The sequence below is a fragment of the Triplophysa dalaica genome, chromosome 11 (genome assembly GCF_015846415.1).
Source record: "Triplophysa dalaica isolate WHDGS20190420 chromosome 11, ASM1584641v1, whole genome shotgun sequence".
Classification (NCBI taxonomy): Eukaryota; Metazoa; Chordata; class Actinopteri; order Cypriniformes; family Nemacheilidae; genus Triplophysa; species Triplophysa dalaica.
Window position 1 is genome coordinate 2,265,506 of NC_079552.1, and position 19,992 is coordinate 2,285,497.

Below are 19,992 nucleotides of genomic sequence, written 5' to 3' on the forward strand. Positions count from 1 at the left end.
CGGTCACGTTATTTTCAAATGTCAACTACTATACAGTCCTGTGTTGACATGTGTTATAGAGGTTGAAATTTGTTCTGTCTTCTCAGAGGATGAGTTCAGATCACATGGACAGAACCTCCATCGTCAGAACCCCACAGGTGTTCATTCATCATCCATCCTCCGGGGCTGGACCAGTGAAAAGAGACGCTCACACTCCTTTACATCCGGTACACACAATTTACTTTACGCTCAACATCCAAAGCTCTTAACTTCCAGGGCTTTTCCATCTCATTCTACAAATCAAAGCCCTTTTTTAGCATAAATCCAAAGTTAGTCTGTGTGGTTGAGACGTAGGCCGTTTCACATAAAATGATTAAAACCAAGCACCTCAGTTTTGAATGTGTTCAGTGTATCTGATCTTTAAACACTGACATCTCTTTCTTCAGCCACATATCAGAGGATAAAGCCGGTGTTAGCGCCCCCTGCAGGACGAGATCAGCACAACAGCTCCAGTTATTCTGTCACTTTATTCATCGGAGATCGAGAGAGGACATCAGGGATGGCCGAGCCGGACGGCGTCAGTCAGGATTTCTCCTCTGATGTTCCCCTGCGGAGCTACATGAGCCTCCCGCGACCACGAAACAAATCCGTCTTCAGGAAGTTCTTCGGGAAAAAGGAGTGACTCGAGACTTTTGTGGCTCACAGCAGGCCGAAATAAACTCTGACTGTCATGTGCAGGACACACAAGTTACGAGCTTCTTAAAAAAGCTTGCGGATATTTATAGATCAGATGGCGAAAACCATTTCTTTTGAGAGTTTACTTCGCAAGTTTAGTGATGTTCACAGCTTCGACTTTATCTCTCACTGTATGAGCCGGGAAAGAAATAAAGGAACAGTTCACCCCGAAAACGGGTTTCTCACCCTGTTCTGGTCGAGGGTGAGGGTGAGTATTTCTGTCCAGCTCCATAACGAAATGTCCAAAAACATCATATTTGAAAAAGTGATTTACTAAATCACACACTTTTATTTTCTTTGTATGACCCGTTTTTCTATCATTGACAGAGTTTGTCCCCATTCACTCTCATTGTGTGGAAATGCACATCCCATTTTGTGTTTCACGGAGGAAAATGAGTCGGGTTTCCAACAACGCAAGGGTGAATAAATGATGACAATCTTCAATTTTAGCGCTGTTGAAAAACCAGCATATACTGGGTCAGGTATGTTTCGATCGTGGTTTGACCACCTTAATCCAGCTATGGACCAGCACATGACCATCTTAAAGCAGCACAAACCAGCATCAAAACATGCCAAACCAGCATATGCTGTTTTTTTCAACAGGGAGGTGAACTGTTTCTTTAATCTCAACATTTTCTCATGCTGAAATGTCAGCGTTTGGCAGAAATGTTTGTCAATGAGTGAAGTTTGCTGCAGTCATCTACTGATATGAGACTTTTGATATGTTCAGTGTGTCCAGCACATTCCACTATAGGTGGGCCGTTGTGTTTTGAATTCCTGTCTGTTTTTGTGTTTGGTGTGGATTGCGGTTCGTGTTGATGGTTATCAGATTCATTGTCTAGTCATTGTTTTAATTTTCCTGAGGTTATGGCACATATTATTTGTTGGCTTGTCATGTTTTCCATTGTTTGAGTTTTGTTCATGTGTTTCTCGCAGAGGTCTTAAACGAACGGTTCACCCAAAAATGAAAAGTCTGTCGTTTGAGCCCATCACCAGAGCCATAAAACCCACGTGACTCGATATGGACATTCATTGCAGTAGACAGAGGAAAAAAACAATTTCTTGCATTCTTTGAAAGGTGGAACATTACTGTAATATAATATACTGAAGTCTTCTAACCGCTGCTTTAAATCATAGCATCCAAATCTAATTTACATTTATAGACGCACTGTAGCATCTGAAGATATGTCGACCATTTTTATTTTGGGGTGAACTCTTCCTTTAATAATCCCAGACTTCTAAACACTATATGATTGCCACTTTCACAAACTAGAGATTCTTTCCATATTTATACTAATGCTGTGTTTTTGAAAATATTTTTCAATGCTTTTGTACTGTATGGGTCACTTGTATCAAACACAAGAAAACAATGATTTGAGATTGACGATACAACTTTTTGAATGTTTTTACACGCAATATAATACATTGTTATACAGATTTCGTGATGCCAGAACCTTTTACGACTGAGTTAATTTTTTCACTTTGAGAAAACAGTTACTGTTGTGGGTCATTTAAGAAACATCACGGTGGAGATCAACCATTTCTGTTAGAAGTGAGACTAAATGGAGAGCAAAGGGGAAACTTTCTCCTCAATCTCATCACAGATATTTCTCCTGAGGAAAAAAAAAAAAAGAGTCAGATATCTCACAAAGGTCTGTGTTGTTTCAGAAGAGACGTCAACAGTGTCACAAACTGAGCTCAGATTTGTCAAGTCTACAATCAAAAGTCAATATTATCTCAATCATTTCTCATCAAATGAGATTATTTTACCTCTACAATCTACATTCATTTGTTCAGGTATAAGAATATGCTAAGGGTTTGTTTATTTAATTGAGTGTCATTGAATTACAGCACATGCACAAAACCGAGATCCAGTTCGACACGAAGGCCTCACGCCTGCTATAAATCAATGAACGCAACGGTGAAGAAATGAGCTGCTTGTGTTTGATGTTTGTTTTAATGATCCGGAGGTCACGATCACCTCCAGATGACTTTCTCTGCCTCTCAGACGGGATTTGTGAAGCGCTGATACAGCAACTGAGGATAAACTACCATAATAATCATTTAAGCCCAGAGGAGGAGATCTGAGCTCCGATCCTGCGGGGTTCATGCTTTTGCATATGAAAAGCTGTTAGTGCTGGAAGCGAGATGCTCCTCCAATCCCTTTAAGCTTCCAAAGAGTCTGTGCATACGTAATTGGTGGATGTTTGGTGTTGAAGAGATAATAAGATGCTGTAAAGTCGCCACTCAGAACTAACCGAGGCGAAACAAAAGAGAATCCGTGATAAATCCAAACGCGCCGGACCAGCTTAAATTCAGAGAGCTGATGCCAGGGGGTAAAAGAGTGCTAAACAATGGCATACGCCACATGGTACGTGTAGGATTAGTATGAGTGAAGTACTCGATATGTGCCGAGTCCTGAAGGACAGACAGGTTTATTACGACTGCGACGTCGCAAATCATATTTCTGGAGGTCTGTGTTCATGCAAAGTTCTTTGATCTTATGTAACGATAACCTTTTTATATTATAATATTACGTGTAAGCTAAGAAATACTCAAATTAACCATAAAAGTGATTTCAACATTAAATCTTAGTAATGATTTTCTATAACTTAATGTAAGTACTGTACAAACATGCTGGCTTGACTTATCGATCACGTCATTTTTACTGTGATCTTATTCACAAGACTGAGTGCACATTGATTTTTTTCTTGAGGTCGGACTTGTGATGTGATGGACCGTTGATGGCGAATAAAGGGTACGGGGTCAGGTCGTGACCTCTGTGATTCGAGCACTGGAGGTGACACGTTTGGCCCACCATCGACCATCGACACTATTCAGTCCACCAGAACCTTCGGACAGAGAAAGAAGCGATTGTTCACTTTCATTGGTGTAATTGACTCGAGACTCGACCCGGTGACGTTTTGAAACACGCTTGCCTCATTTATCAATGTCATGAAGTGAATGTGACACAAGGAGCCAATAGAGAAAGACCACCGGAGAGAAGAACTGTAGTGTGTGTGGAGATCTGATCATTTACTTTGGAAGGAGTTTCATGTGCATGTCAAAATCTCCTAAAGAGCATTTTGCTTTGGTGAAGTGTTGAGATCTGTTGAGGTAAAAAAAAGGGAAATATACTGTAAAATAACCATTTGCAGTTTTTCTGTAATTTTACAGTTTTTGGTTGTATTTCTGATTATTAATAAGGCTATAAAAAACAGTTAAATTCTGTAAAATTTCTTTTTTTTGCGGAGAAGCATTTGAGCTATTAAAGAGTTGTCTTGGGCACAGACAGATGATGTTTTGTATGAGAAACTCTGAGCTCAAAAGTGTTTTTCAGTGATTCATCATAAAATCCAGGGATCAAACTGGGGTGAGACGTGACATTGAGTGAGAAGTGAATGTGTGTCTCACTGCTCACTTTGTTTCTGTGGAAAATCAGTGTTTAATGTATTAAGGCAACTTAATACATCACGTTGTTAGTACGTGTTGTAAATGAAGTGAAAGCAAACTTTCAAAAGATTGCTGTTTTAATGTTCATATGTTCTTGTTTTCTGGCTCCGAGATTAAGGATGTGACCCCGTGTCATGGGAATTTCTCTTTCAAAATGTGTCCCCAAGGGACGTCTCTAACAATCCCTTGTGTTATTGTCAGCCCTGACCATCAGCCTCAGGTCATGACCTCTCTCAGTATTCATGGATCCTGTTCTAGGGCAATGGGGATGTGTTTGTAAATGGAGAGAGAGAGTTGGGAATGATCTGAGATGAATGACACCCTTGGGCTGAATATCTGCCTTCATCTCAGTCCTCTACACATGAGCAGGTGAGTTTCATGATGAACAACAAAAGCTCTTTGTTAAAGCTTTACCATATAAATATTACACGTTTAAAACTATTTAAACTCAATGGGCAGCATGTCTAATGCATAGTAGAAGACTACACTGAAAAGAAACGTCTTTTTACAGAATTGTTCTGCTATTTTTTCAATTCAAAATGTGAAAAAAAATACAATTTTACTTCGTTTACAGATTTACTGTGTAATCTTTTTTTGAAATTCTAGAAAAAGGCCACAAATTTACAAGAAAAAAAAATCAGTTTATTTCTGTAGCCCCAGGCTTCAGAACATTTCAGATTTTTTTTTATAAATTATAGAAAAATCCAATTTTTTTATTTTATTTTACAGGGCAAAACAATTATTTTACGGTGTATTTCTGTCGCTCCATCTGATTTTTTTTATACATCTTTTACAATTTATAGGGCAAAATAAAACCAAAAAGTTGAAATACCAAATGATTCACCATATATAGAAAACAGGTGTGTTGAGGTGTTAACAAGATGGCCACCAAACTAACTTGTTTGGTCTTCTTTTATGGATTTATCTGCTCAAAACATGATTTAGGAAGATAACAGACAAAGTGGCACTGCTCATGGTAACAAATAATGATAAAATCTAGTTTGTGTGTATTTGTGTATAGTTTATTGTGCATGTGAGATAAACTGAAATATTTGTCCTTCAAACACATTTTACATGTTTAATATATTGATTTGATATATTGGTTGCGTGTGGACTCATGAACGGTTGTCTGAAATCAAGATGAATGTGTTTTTGTTTGGTCTCTAGTTATCTGTGCGGTCTTCATCAGTAGCTTTGATCCGTCACGCTTCAAAACTGAAACCGTGCACGTCTGTTCTTCAAGGATGTCATGATGGAAACTCTGCTTGAGTCACCGCTGTATTTCAAAAGGGATGAAAAGGTTCTGTTTGTGTGTGCAGTGTTATATCTTCGTTCCAAAACTTTTATGGCCACTTGTTTCCAGATTTGTGTAGCTTGTAAAGCTCAATTTCATGCGTTCTTCATTCTCAATGTTAACACAGGACACTTTAGAATGCATTGCCGTAAACTTTCTGGAGTTTTTTAATGTGGGTTTTTATCATGTGGCGAAATGCAAAAATATAAACGTGTATTTGGCACACTGAATTTCAACCCAAAATGTTCACTCAAATGTAATCGATTGCCAGTTTTTCTTTTTTTAATCTAGGCCTGTTTTGCCCCATGAATAGATTTTCCAAGGATTTAAAAATGTTTATATATAATTTTTGATATTGGTGCTTCATCAAATGCCAAGGGCTTAGAACTGAATATTATGAAATAGATCAAAAGTCAAAAAAAGGGAAAAGAAGATAATTCGAGGGAATGACCTGCTGTGGTTAATTTCTGATGAATCATTTAATCTGCAAAGTGATTTAATCTCTATATGACAATAACTCGGAGGACGAAAGAAACTGTGACATCAGAAAAACAGTTAAAAAAGTAGTTTCAGAAACTGAGAATGTTTTTACATTTCAAGAGGAGACACATCAGACCATGACTTTTACTCTAGAAGTCTCTTTACTATGCATTTGTACTGATTTAAATACAGTATCTCAGACTAATGCAAGCAGTCTGTCTGAAGGCCGTTGTGTCCTGTGTGTTGTGCGCTTGTCAGCTGTGATTCATCTCCATGTGCAGCTTATTGTGGGGGTTATTACACATACAAAAGATTTTCCTCTCCTTCTCCATATGGCTCAGACTGTATAAGCCCCCCGGGCTTTATTTACATGTTTGTTAGGAGGGGTCGGACATTAGGCGTCTGCCCATGAATGCATGTCATTAATATTGACACGAAAGCCATTTCAAAGGCGTCCAAATCTTCTTCAGCACGGATCTGTGCCGCCGCTTTGATAAGAATGATCTGGCTGTATGTGTGTGCTGGGAGCTCTTCTGGATACATGATGGGGATAGAAACGTTCTGTGAGCTATAAGATAACGTAGACTGGTGGAAATGTGTTTCTGTCAAGCACTAAAATAATCTGCAGTGCTGTCATGGGTTATGCTACACTTTTAGTTAAACAAAGGAATGACCGATTAAAATGTATGCACATCATTCCTCAAAATGTACAGGAAGAATCACAGTTACCATCACAGATCACATCCTCTCGTTCAGAAAGAAATGTAAAGAAGGATTTGTTAGTACATTTACTGTAGTAAGTATACTATTATCAGTGTACTAGTAGTACTATTTTGATACTACATAATTTAGGACTTAATTGGTCCACTTTTTATATATAAAAGTAATTAAGATAACAGTAGTAAACGTAGAACACACTCGTTTACAACTAAATTTTTCATTTGTTCTGTAACTACTACAAGTGAACATATTTACATTTAGTCATTTAGCAGACACTTTTATCCAAAGCAACTTACAGATGAGGGAAAAAATGGAAGCAATTGTAACAACATAAGCATACATCACTTGTAGCATGTTTTGTAGTAGGCCTATATGAAAGCACACTTTGAAGTACTCTCAGACAGGTTGAAAAGTTTGACAAAGACTAGTATTTAAGCTTTTATATGGAAGTATACCTGTATGTTTGCTTTGAGTGAACTGAACATTGTACATATTATTTTAAGGCTTAAAGTATAAATTAAATGAATTAATATTCAGGTATAAATTTTTAAACTTAATATACCGTAACTGTACTTGTACTTTTTTATCGAGATGACACATGAAAACAAAATGCTCAAATATTATAAATGTAAAATATTATGATCACTTTTACATATTAACAGAAAGTTAAGAAAATAAGATAAAGTAAAGTAGTTTATTTTATTTGTAAAAGTAAATTAGAAGTACATTCCTGTTATCGATGTGTACAAAGATCAGCTTCAGTTCCACACGTGTTTTGTTAAGTTCTTAAAACAGAATGTAAATGTAAAACTGCCCAGCAAAGACATTTTCTTCAGAACCATAAACAAATAAACAGACCAAAACATCCTTTCAAAAGAAACTTGCACCGAATTCAGTTGGAATGGAATAGACAGAAACATTTCCATCGGCAAATGTCTTTCATACTTTAGTTATAGAAGATGACATGAGATGTACAAACGTGAAGGACAAACACATAAATGTACAGCTTCAAGCGATGACGTAATCTGGAGTGTTTGGCAAGCCGACTGGACAGAGATGCCCGCCACAGTTGGTGGGACAGGAGTTGGCTCGGCCCCCGTCAACACTGTTACGTAATCCATCTGTGTTGCCGCTGCGGGCCCCTGGCAGCACCTTTAAGAGAACAGCAGCAGGGTGACCCACGACAGTCCCCTGACAGACACAAGTTTACCCACAATCCTCTTCACAATCTGTGCTGCTCGACACCTTCCAATGACCCGGAACAAACACACACACACAATGTGACTACAGACACACGAGAAGCCATAAACATGACTTCATTATTATACAGGACACATCATTCCAAAACTGTATGACTCTTTCTTCTGCGTAACACAAACGAAGATATTTTGAGAAATGTCAGTGGTTTTGTGTTATACACAAGAAGGTCATACTTGTTTGGAATGACATGAGGATAGATAACTGATAAAATAATCATTGCTCTACATGGCGAGATTGATTCAGTTACATTTTGTTTCTGCCGTATTTGTCTTTATTTGAACAGCAACAGTGTGAGGAGAGGAAACGAACAGGCGAGAGAGGGGGCGGGATCAGGAAAGGACTATGAGCCGGGACTCAATAAGTGCCATACGCCGGATCACTAACCACAAGACCACCGGCTCCAACCAGTTACTTGTTTTTTCATCTGCTGTGGACGGTGCAGAGATGTAGAGGTCAGCTGGTAAACCATTCGTTCCAAACTCAAAGGAAGGAGAAAGTCAAAGCGGCAGCCGTAATGTGCGTCACAGGATTCTGAGCCAAATCTGCTATGGATGGACAATCTGTGGAAGCTTTAAATCAAGACTTTTTGTCTTTGTAAACAGTGTTTAGTTCTTTCATCATCTACTCACGGATGACAGCGTTGGGTTTTCGGGTCACTTTAACTCTAAACACAGCATATTCCACAACTTGCATAAACACAGATCAAATATCATTTAGATGTTTTAATACGCTGACAAACCGGCGTAAAACAGGATGAAACATTATAGAGAACATGTGGAACATTCAGGAGGCTTCTGTAAACACAGCTGTTGAGTTTCGATTAACAGCGGTGCATCTGCCGTCTGGATCCATGACAAATAACTTGAGTTTTTTATAGTTCAGGGACCTAAACATTGTGTATTGTGCGTTCATGTGTTTTTGTATAACGAGTCGTGAGGAAAAAGCAACAGATTAAATCTGATTTGATCTTTAATAGCCTACAAAAGAAATAAACAACATTAAAGTCCACGTTTTCATATTTAATATAAAACATCTGGAAGCCTGTCAGTATGTCTCTTTAAATCAAAATTTATTTCCTGTCCAGTGGGGACCGTAAACACAGGAAACACTCGTCAATGTGAACGGAACAGTCGACAAACTCACAGACTATTTGTCCAACTAAAGACGGGTGAAAACATTTAAGGGCTGACAAATGTCCACAAGGTTTCATCTCAGTCATTTCTCCTGGATCTCTTTATCCACACGGCTCTCACGCTCGCTTCTCCAATGATCTCGCTCTGAATCGATAATGATGAGGTCGATCCATCAGAGGCAACATTTTACCCGTGTGAGGGAATGAACAGATGGTTTACTGAGCCTGATGAATTCTGAACAAAAAACGTAAATAAATGTCAAGTGTTCTGTTTTCTTGTTTATTTGAGGCACTCCTGAAGAGCAGAAACAATGTCATCACACAACGAGTCTCGGTTTTCTTTTGTGACCTGTGAATGAAAACAGAAGACAGCACATTTTAGATTTGTTGTTCTTGCCTGTGCTTAAGGCACCACATTGATGCTCGAAGGTTGTGGAAGGTTGTCTGACACTTTGATGTAATTTCACAGCAGGTTTGCCAGTAACTTACTGTTGATTGAATCACTACTTAATATACTTTCCAATTAGTATTGTTTTCAATTACTTTAATCAAACATTTGACTTTTGAGATTCAAAATGAGCGAGAGACTAGCATTAGCACAGCAACACTGCAAAATCACATTATTCCTAACCATTTTTCTCTTGTTTTCTGTAAAAATATTGAAAACGTCTTTAATTACGATACATTAACAAAACAAGAAAGGTGACTCAAGATATTTAGTCTTGTTTTGTGAAATATATATAAAAAAATATATAAACTAGGCAAGTTAATGCTTAAAACAAAATTGTACAATAAATCTACAGTAAGTTACTGGCAAACCTGCTGTGAAATTACATCAAAGTGTACGGTTGCTATAGTTTGGGTCCGTTTTAACACAAGTCTTAAAGATTTTTTCTACCGCCTTTACAGTCCACCATCAAGCAGCACATCCAGATTGAGCTCCACATGGACTCCTACAGACCTCACTGCTGACGTGTGTAAACTTACACTCATTCCTTAAAGCAGACGTCCGTGTTCATCACATGCTGGTCTAGACATACCGTTTGAGTCATAATGGACCAAAGGCCAAATGCTTATTGCTTCCTATTTCTGTTTTCCTATCTTATTTTTCTCAGGAAATTAGGGGGACTGCATTCATGGTGAAGAAAATGAAACTCCATTGATGAGCACAAAGAGTCCAACTGGAAGCTAATAGAAAAATTCATTATTTTCAGCATTTGTGAGTGTTACCGTAAAGATCTTGACATCTTGTCGGGCGCGCACTTCCTCCACCAGCACCAGAGGTTTTCCTTTAGGAACCGGGATGGTGCCCACGATAGAACAGCTGGAGGTGTCTAGAGTCTGTCTCACCGCCCGGATAAACGCTTGACTGAACAGCTCCATCTTTCCGATCTCATCGATGACAAACACCCTTCTGCTTCCCTCTCGCGTCTGTCATGATAAAGACACCTGATTAGAAAACTCTGAGTCAGAATGAATTTTTTTTAAGCAGGATGATTCATCTGTCTCCCTGTCATGTACCAGAACTACGTAAACCATACGTTGCTTAAAATAATGATTTCTGTTGTCATACGTCTCTGAAAAGAGGGAGCACAAGACTTTCAAACGACTGAAGATCAACGGCGTACTGGCCGACTCTGTATTCACGTCTTCCAGCCGCCGGGTCGGAGCTACGATCAAAGAGAGAAAGATTGTGATTTACAGGACGAGCATATGCACACGAGCAATGACTGATTCATAGAGAGACAGAGAGACGATACCTGACCCTGGACAGACGTCCTATATCACCTGTGACCGTGACCACATCAAAGCCCACTCTCCTCCCGCTCTCTCTCACCTCCTCTGTGTAAAAGCCATTGACGGTGACCCTTGCGGAGACCAAAGCTTCACACACTTTCTTCACCAGGGTCGTCTTACCCACACCTGGTACACAAAACAGGGGTGGGGTGTGTTTCCATCTTGTGGTAACCAATTGACACAAAATGCCCCCAAACACAAAACAATATAAAGTGAATATGAGGCATATTTCACAGCCATGTCAGTGCCAACAACTTCTCTAATCTCTAATGATCTTTTTTTTATTTGTCATACGTTGTTATTACTATTTCACCATTTTAAGTCTCACGTCATGTTAAAGAAGCCGTTTCATGCAGGCACTGCAAGTTATTAATACAGATAACGGTATTATTATCTGATTTTTTTAATGATTCTCGAGATACTGTGTTGATTTACTTTAAGATTCGTATTTGCTTATTACAAGAAATGACGACAAATGCTACTCCTTATCGACAATGGTGAAATTCGAAAGAAATGCGTTTGTACACTTTCCGTGGAAACCGAAACTCAATGTCATTTAAAGTAAACGCTTTAAAAAGATGTGTCTTCGCCAAATTTACCAGGTGGGCCTGTCAAAAACACGTGCTTCATCATTAAAGGTGATTCTTTTTGCTGTACGTCGTGAGGATGCCAACATGCGCACTGCGCAGAATTACTTCCGGCAGCGTGTTGATGACGCAACGCGGAAGGCGTGACCTGTGCGCTCAACATAAACAAACAAGATAACGCTGAAAAATAATTTTCTCTCGGTGAAAGGAAAGAAAATCCCACACGGAACACTTCTATGATGATGTTATGTATTCAACACAAAATAATTTGATTTAAATCGATGAAAATCCATGTGATTTAATTACTAATACTTTTATTTACATGGATTCATAATTATTTTTCTGGTGATATACACATAATAAATGTGACAAAGTCAGTGAAAATCCCAGCTCAAGTCATTTTTGTGAGTTATTGTTTTTCCTACAAAATAATTTAATATTGACTGATTAAGCCCATGTCAACAATTAAAAATATACTGTAATTAATCATTTAAATCAATATTTTTTTGCTTGTTGTCCCAGAATGACAGAATAGCAAACAGATAAAAACCCAGGGGAAAAGTGAAAACAGTTACTGTTTAACTTAAAAATGAAGTAAGTGCACTCAGCAATGAGGAATAAAGTTTTTATTCAAACTAGACAGAACAGATTGCTGTTATGCAACAGAAGAAGAGCAGATGTTCTAACTGAATAATAATGCTTCTTTTCAACCGGATATACAACAGAACACCTGCTTCTGTTAAACTCACCATTCTCATTGTACGGACAGCATTAGAATTATGTTATAAAACATTTATTTCACATTAAAAATGGTAAAGAACATTTCTATTATTATTATTAGTATTATCATCAACATTAAAAAAATGATTGCTAACCAATAATTGTAGTACTGTGCAATGACAAATGAATAAATTCACATTTCAATTGTATATATGCTGTTTTAACAACATTTGCTGGTTTTCCTGTGATTTTGAATCGAACACTTTTTTAGATGAACATCATCTTTTTATAGTGTGTATCCTGGAAGCTTATTGATCACTAGTTCTGAAACATGCTGGTAATTCTTGTCCAAACCCAGAGAACCCAGTTCATCCCGTTCCTCAGCAGATTGTTCGAAAGATGAGAAGGACTTCAGCACAGAGTTATTGTTGGGCACAGAAACAGCAGCAGGGTCAGTCTCAAAGCTCTCAGACCTCCCAAACGTTCTGTGGACAGATGGAGTTTTTCCTCCACTGCTCACAGAGCTCTGCTGACTGGAGGACGCTGTGGGAGATCCATCCTCGCTATCGTCTGAAGACAGACTTAAAGCAGAGGTCTGGGGTCGTGGACGGATGACATGTGTGCTTTTGAGAGAACGATGTGGTGAGTTCTCGGCTTTGACAGGAACAGGTAGAACTTTACTTTTGTAGGATCCACCATCTGAGTTGGAATGCTCAATTGAACCACTGTTTCTATGACGTCTGTATGGCTCCGGACTGCTCAGTGGCTCGGGTGAGAAGCTGTCTGTTGCGTCCAGGCTTGTGAAATCATCCTGGTACTCTTGTTCTGAGGAACTTTTTCTATTTTCTCTGCTTTCTGCCCTGCAACATTCGCTGTCTTTCTGAGCAGAATTGGTCTTACGTGAACTGTGGTGGACGCTCCGGTCAGATGAGGCTGAACGCTGGTCACTGCGGTCTGAATAATGACTGAGTACACTTGGAATACGGACTTGAATTTTTCTGTCAGTAACCAAAGTTTCGTCTTTCGTTATGGATGTCACATTTTTTCTATAGCTTTCATATGCACTGGACTTCATTTGTAATTTTGATGACGTGGTTTGAATAGGTGTTTTGTCCATGTCAACAATGCTCAGTAAAGTTTCAACATTAACACTCCTGCTTACGGACTTACCAGCATGTTTGTGCTCAGGTAATGTTTGTCTTTGTGGCATGACCTGTGATTCATCCTGGTATACGATGCAGTGGCGTTTGGTACCGGCCGTTCTAGCCTGCTGGAGTCTGAGACGAAACGTATGTGTTAATCCATATTTAAGTTTCTTCTTCGACTGCAACTTTTCTAGGCATTTATTTGCACCACTTCCCGCCTTTCCTGAAGGAGACATGGGCGGTATTATGCATCCCTTTATCTTAGACTGACCAGGTCTACGTTTAGGGCTCTCGTGTAGAAAATTTTGGGATACGTGTTTTTCTCCTGCGTGTGATAGACTATGAGCTTCTGTTGCTGATGTGTACAACCAGGCCAGGTTGGGATGAATGGATACAGGCTGCTGCTGTGGTGTCTGGCTTGTAAGCTGTGAAAGTTCAATGAGTAAAGCGTTCAGCAGGGGCAGCTGTCTCAAAACATCTCCAGGTGGAGCTGGGTCAGCCATTCTTTGCTGTTGCTTTGCTACTGTGATCAGTGGAACATCATGCATGTCAGCTGATTCTTCTTCATTATTTTCCTCCGCCGGGTCTTCTATATTAAGACTCTCCAATTCCACGTTCAACATTCCGCATTTCTCAGCAAACCTCTCCTGTTGGTTCTTCACACTGGAACTGTAAAACAGCGGCGGCGGGCAGAACGTTGTATTTTCCTGCGCGTCATTACCGTCGGACACAGACCATGTGGGTTCCGTTTGAGTAACAGCAGCAATGCCTGGCTGCTTGGCTTCAGATTTGACTAAATCAGCAGGTTTTCCATCAGGCCTGACTGGAGAGAGGACATCAGCGTGGTGCATTTCAGTCTCATCTGTATCAATATTTAGCACCCCTGTGCATTCTGTATGTGCCTTAACGCCTTGTTGTCCTTTTCTATGAGTCATACTGACTTTAAAGACTCTGTCACAAGGGATATGAGGAATCAAATTGGCTCCTAGATTTACGATTTTATATGCTAGTGAAACAGTACCTATGTTGCTGCCCATCAAATTGCAGAGCGGGGTGACAGTTTTCTCCCCACAAGAACTTGGGGTGTCTATACCATGTGTGTCCACATCCATCTTTATTCTTTCTGTCACTTTAGCAAGAGATATCATGGAGCTCCCTATAAGTTTGGGTACCTCATCATTCATATCCAAGACCATGGCATACAGAGGGGTGTTTGACAGATGGTTGTGAAGGGCATCCAAGTTCATTTTAAAAAGACACGACTTGCCTTTGTGGAAGATATACTTGTCCCGTTCATCTGCATGAGACGAAGCTTCAGCTGGTAGATCAGCGAATGCTGAATGAGATAAAAGATCTTCTTTTCTTGAAATCAGAAGTGTTGGGAAGTCCAAGAAGCGCAAACCTACTACTGGATCCAAAACATTTCCACGCGTAAAGTCAAAGCGAACATAATCAATCACGAGCTCCAATGAAAACAGAGTTTCGTGAGTAAACGACATAGTCCTTAATGTAAGAGTAAATCTGTATTAATTCAGGTATAAAATAACATTTGTAAAGAAAAAATGGCAAAAATACAGACTGTAGCGGAGATCGAGAGGTGGAGCGTCGCGTCACCTAGCAACAACAGTGTCGCGAGTTTTGTACGTCACGATCGACCTAGATTTGAAAAAAAAAATCCGGTTTAAATGTATTTTAAGCGGTTTTTTACAGTCTTTTAATAATTGTAAAATTGTATTTTAGCATGTGGTGTTATGACTTATGATAGTACAATATTGATCAAAATAATATTTTTCTTTATTATTAGCATTATTAGGCTTTACTGTTATTTTTATTATAAAACATTATTAATAGAGAAACAACAACATTCATACTAAAATAATAAAGACACAATATTCATTTATTTATATTAATTTATTCCTAAAAACTTTAAATGACACATTTACTATGCACGGTACATTTCCAAACGTTAAAAGCAGCTTTTTCATCAACTTGAACTTAAATATGTCGTTTTAATTAGTAAAATGTTCTCCTTCCCCATTCTTTAGTTACGTTTGCCTTTCCTCACTCTTCCAGCTGGGGCCACTCTTTCTCCAGGTTCACATTTTATCAACTGTGGTAAAATAATAGCCACCTGCAATAACACTTTATGGTTAAATATACCCAACCTCCATACTCTCGTTTTAAATGACCTATTGTAAAAACAATGAAGATATGTGATAAAACTTGTTCGTAATGTCTATTTATGGCTGTTTATATATGCGCACCCTCCCTGTGAACAAGTGAGTGAGCGGGGTTTGGCAGCTCACCGACCAATCATCTGTTCCAGTGGGCGGAGCCACAGACCGGCTTGAAAGCAGCGGATCAAACGGCAGTATTTGGAGGTAGTAAGAGGAGCAGGACACCAGCTACTGTCAGGAATCCTCTTATGTGTTTAATTAACGGAATATTATAATCGTCAAGGTGTATTTTTGAGATTTACTGTCAAATCTGCACATTATGGGACTTTCTTTTTCCTCTGGATGCTGAGGGTAAGATCGTGTTTGTTCACTTTTGTACACTTTTTTTGTTTGCATCCTGACAGAGAGTTGGTTTTGTGCAGTGATTTTTGTCATAATCAAAATTGTTTCTATTGTCAAATATTTTTTAGCGATTTGCAGAAGTGAATATTTTCAGGTTTTAGTAACGTAAGTTACCTTGGCCGTACCTCAGGTTTCTCTGACGTTACGTAGATAGCGTTATTATTTTGCGCTACAGTCGCGTGCAGCAGTTTCAGACATCTTATTTGTGACATTTTAGGGTCCTTTGAAGGTGTATTTTCTTTCATCTAGGTAGATTGGAAGCAGATCTTATGTTTACGGAGTGTTATTGTTGTGTAGGATTGTTAATATCCTCACCTGAGATCTCATATTGTTTTGGTTGCGTGTCCTTGAAATAAGGCTGAGACCTCAGGTGAGGATCACGCACGCACGCACGCGCGCACGCGCACGCACACACACCTAATGATTATAGAAAACTTGCATTTTTAGATTTTCAAAAAATATTGTTCTGTACGATTTAAAATCTTTTTTGCCCATGAGGACCTCGATTTTGGTCCCCTGGGTGACACGAGTCCACATGAGTTGGTGTGTATTCAGGTTTAGGTCCCCACTGGGATATAAAAACAAGGCCACACAACACATCAGTCAGAGGGACAGCTGCTGTATCAGCTATTCACAAAAGTGTAACAATGTTCTGTGTAACAGCGTTTAAAAAAAAAAATCCTTTGTATGAATTTCAGATTCAGTGTAGGAGCTGGTATACATTTCACAACTCCGGAAAAAAGATCCACAAGAGGGCTATTGCGTATTCTTTTTGAGGAGCAAGCAACCCAGTTAAATGTAGATCTGTATTTGATTGCTGTGAAATGACAAACCAGGAGCCGAGGTTATTCGAAGCAGATGTTTGATTTCTTAGATGTTAGATTACCTAATTTGTGATGATAGCTCATTTAAATGACTAAATTTAAGACAACATTTTCATTTTGAATAATTGAAGCTTTGATCCATCTGGCATTCTTACAGACAAGCTTATAACAAAAGGTATTCACTGTATTCCGCAGTATTGTTTTGAATTACATTGGAGTATCATGTATACGATATATGGATATGGCTGTCATTCAGTCCTATAGCAAAGGTTCAATATCTAATGCCATCAGTGTATTGGCACATCACTTTTTTTGTAAGGAAAGTAAAAATCTCAGTATATGAAGAAACGCCTCCATGGCGAATGAGCTGTCATATAGAAAGGATGTAGACCTACATTTTTTCAGTTACAGACTTGATGAGTTGAAGGATCTCACTGAACAGATCCGATTCTTGTGTAATTACTGCACATTTGGTTGGACCAATAGAGTCGCTGGGAATCCGTAAGGTTGTTTTCTTTGAAGCAGTGGCGTCATGGTGGAAAAAGTCATTATCTCGTATTCAAGAAATACATGAGGTGCTCGGTAAAATAATGGTCTTAAGTCCTTTCACGCTGGCGAATAAAATTGCATCACTTTCTTAGAGGCAGTTAAACCAAAACACCTGCATAGACCTGCGTTTGCAATTTTTAAAGGTGACTTGAGAAGAAAAGTTAAACGATTAGCCTACATACATGTGCTTAAATAGGCCTGTTTCTATCATACAGTATGAACGCTATAGATTGGTTATAAGAGAGTTTTCTTATTTCTCGATTTTAGTGTAAGTTTCCTTGAGTTTCTCTGGGAAAGACGATGAGTTTGTCTTCTCATCACTTGGTTTAGATGGCACAGTCACAGCAGAAGGATGTTTGTCTTACATAACGTTGCACAACAGATTCGAAACATAATGACAGGAAATTAAAAACTTGTGACGTCTGCTCTTGAAAATAACAGCTGTTACGACAGGTGGACCACCACGCAGGTGGCTTCACGTCAAAGCAAGGAATTGTTTAATGTAACTTTAGCAAAGATTGTCCAAGCGACACGTTAGTCACTCAAACATATGAACCATAGCATGTTCTGATCTGCTCGTAGAAGATCTTGAGATGTTGTGATCTGACTTAACCAAAGAATGTTAAGACATCACTGTTGTTACTCTCGATGAGTGATATTAAAAAGAAACTTACAGTAAATAGAGAAGACGAAATAGACACTAGTTTATAGTGATTCACAGTTAAACAACCTTTTGTTCCATGTATGTCCCAACAATTTAAGGCAATTAAATACCCTGTTCTTGAATGCGTATTATTCACATGTATCCATTTCAAATGTGCTTATTTTGAAATCAGTGTCCAGTCTGTTTCATTCTATTGGTATTTGGTAACGGATAACAGTTGTAACTGGCATCATCAGAGAGAATTTCTGCCAGACGACAGTATAACACGCTGCTCTGTTTATTTGAACTGTATTTGTAGACCTCTTTGTAGACCTCAGTATAACACGCTGCCCAGTTATTTGAACTGTATTTGTAGGCATCATTGCCTTGCCTGCAAGTAAATCTTTTTTTTTGGTTTTGGTATGAGCAAAAGTCTACACAACATCTAAATTCACCCTGTTGACTTTTCTATACACAATTCTGCTCTTGTTGTTCATGGATAATGAGTTAAAAGTGATTTTGTTTTAAACAAATTTGGTCTCGCCAGATGTCACTTAGGCTGGATATTGAATAATGTCAGCCGAATACCTATTAAGTGGGTCACAAATGCCATTTCAGGTTATTTTTGTTGTCTTTGCGAACAGAAACAAATCTAAGAAATAAGAAAAATCAAATTCGGCTTGCCGCCAATGGTTTGAGACTGTCTGTTACGATTTTGTTTGACACTGCTGTTTATGCAGAAAATGCTTTGAATCCTTTTGTAGATGAATCATTTTGTCTGCTTTTGCCTATTTATCATTCAGATTCAATAATGATTTAGTAACTAGTACCATGTCTGATTTAGTGTTTAGAAATGTAAGATGGTGAATTTGGTTGTTGTTAGCCGCTTTTAAATCTCACTTTGTTTGTGCCTTTGTGTTATTGTTTACCACATTTAAAAGCGATTGAGCGATAGCACTTTGATTTGCTGTCCAAACGTTAAGTAGCGTTTTGTGTTGTTCACTCTGCTGGAATGTTTGTTTTATTTGTCTGTAACAGCATCTCTGACCTTTGGCTGTATTCTGTATTCTGTTCTTGGACTTGTGACATTGTTTCGAGCTAAAGAAGGTGAATGCACACATGAAATTTGAGCAGCAGAAAGAAATCAATCATTCAGTGAATTATTTTTGGACCCACCCTTCAAACACACACACTCAAAACACAATGTCATCTTGCACTTGGGTAAAAAAGACACACTGGTAGAGTTACTTACAGATTCTTGTATTTCACGCTGTCATGCTTCTGCATGGATATCAGTAAGAGAATGGTTCACATCCAGGCAATGTCTGTTTGCTACTCATTTTGGTCACTGAAGATGTTCGACCCTTTTGGGTATAGCTGGGTATTTGCAGTGTAGTGTCTGAAGTCGGATACTAGTGTGGATTCAGACATGCTCACTAGGGTTGGTCCGATAGACGATGACAATGTCCATCGCCGATGGCTGACAGACATGACGACTTGGGCATCGTCCGATGCCAATTTGGTAGACATCGCCCAACCCTAATGCTCACTAGAAGATTGAATCTCTCAAATTGTATGTTTGTTCCTGTAACATCTTAAGACTGAAAGGAATGTGTGTATTTATCAATGACTTGGGCCCTGTCATTTATCGAAGAAGTTTAAGTCACCCGACCTCAAACTCTGTCTGGTAAAAATGGTGCCACAGTTCAGAAGATGCGCTTAAAATATGTTTATGATCTACTATTAATCACTTTTTACTGCACTCTGTATATTGAACTGAAATATTGAAAGATTATAGTCTTTGTCTGTTTTGGCGTTCCAGAGTCGCCAAATATATCGATGTGAAATGTTCTTTGTCGATTTCTGTATTCGTGTCCTGTATCTTGGTTATTTTTATCTCATTGTGTCTGTCCGTCATGTATGTTTATGTGCCAGCATGTATCTGCTGCAGTATTTGTGTAAACTGATGTAATCCTTCCGCTGCCGCATGTTATCTGGTGTAGGTTGATGGATGGATGAGGATGACTGCTGGGGTTCAGTATTATCACAAGTGTGCTGCGCTATTCTCTTAATGAATTAGGGACAGAGAGACGCT

General features: G+C 38.8%; 4 protein-coding genes across 11 annotated transcripts in view; 2 read left to right on the forward strand and 2 right to left on the reverse strand.

Annotated features, from left to right (window-relative positions):
* LOC130431430 (uncharacterized) overlaps positions 1-2,151 on the forward strand; it is a 41,539-nt gene extending 39,388 nt beyond the window's left edge. For 3 of the 4 annotated variants that reach the window (XM_056760454.1, XM_056760456.1, XM_056760455.1), the window contains 2 exons: positions 87-206; positions 426-2,151. In XM_056760454.1, the coding sequence (XP_056616432.1) occupies positions 87-206; positions 426-661 (356 nt within the window). In that variant the 3' untranslated portion in view covers positions 662-2,151. The remainder of the gene's footprint in view (positions 1-86; positions 207-425) is intronic. The other variant, XR_008908247.1, reaches the window with a different exon arrangement.
* Positions 2,152-8,872: 6,721 nt separating this feature from the next.
* ntpcr (nucleoside-triphosphatase, cancer-related) lies at positions 8,873-11,575 on the reverse strand. Its single transcript, XM_056760961.1, has 5 exons — positions 11,450-11,575; positions 10,814-10,976; positions 10,627-10,723; positions 10,284-10,484; positions 8,873-9,402 (listed from the first exon to the last, which is right to left on the reverse strand). Exons 1-5 carry the CDS (start codon positions 11,481-11,483, stop codon positions 9,334-9,336), a joined length of 564 nt encoding a protein of 187 aa, XP_056616939.1. The 5' UTR covers positions 11,484-11,575; the 3' UTR covers positions 8,873-9,333.
* A 519-nt stretch (positions 11,576-12,094) lies between these two features.
* Positions 12,095-14,906, reverse strand: map10 (microtubule associated protein 10). 2 transcript variants are annotated; one of them, XM_056761053.1, is made up of 2 exons: positions 14,324-14,906; positions 12,095-14,125 (listed from the first exon to the last, which is right to left on the reverse strand). In XM_056761053.1, the coding sequence occupies exons 1-2, from the start codon at positions 14,799-14,801 to the stop codon at positions 12,444-12,446; spliced, it is 2,160 nt and encodes a 719-aa protein (XP_056617031.1). In that variant the 5' UTR covers positions 14,802-14,906; the 3' UTR covers positions 12,095-12,443. The 2 variants fall into 2 exon arrangements, with proteins under 2 accessions (XP_056617031.1, XP_056617030.1); XM_056761052.1 differs by having other exon boundaries at positions 12,095-14,906.
* A 771-nt stretch (positions 14,907-15,677) lies between these two features.
* Positions 15,678-19,992, forward strand: part of LOC130431469 (signal-induced proliferation-associated 1-like protein 2) — an 82,876-nt gene continuing 78,561 nt past the window's right edge. For all 4 annotated transcript variants that reach the window (XM_056760510.1, XM_056760512.1, XM_056760511.1 and 1 more), the window contains exon 1: positions 15,678-15,830. The gene's annotated coding sequence lies outside the window, so the exon portion shown is untranslated. The remainder of the gene's footprint in view (positions 15,831-19,992) is intronic.

Excerpts from the sequence above, each read along its gene's own strand:
- map10 (XM_056761052.1), bottom strand. The coding sequence starts at position 14,801 with ATGTCGTTTACTCACGAAACTCTGTTTTCATTGGAGCTCGTGATTGAT.
- ntpcr (XM_056760961.1), bottom strand. The coding sequence starts at position 11,483 with ATGATGAAGCACGTGTTTTTGACAGGCCCACCTG. Across the intron at positions 10,977-11,449 it reads GTTTTTGACAGGCCCACCTG|GTGTGGGTAAGACGACCCTG; the intron begins GTAAATTTGGCG and ends TTTGTGTACCAG. Across the intron at positions 10,485-10,626 it reads TGCTCCCTCTTTTCAGAGAC|ACGCGAGAGGGAAGCAGAAG; the intron begins GTATGACAACAG and ends TTATCATGACAG.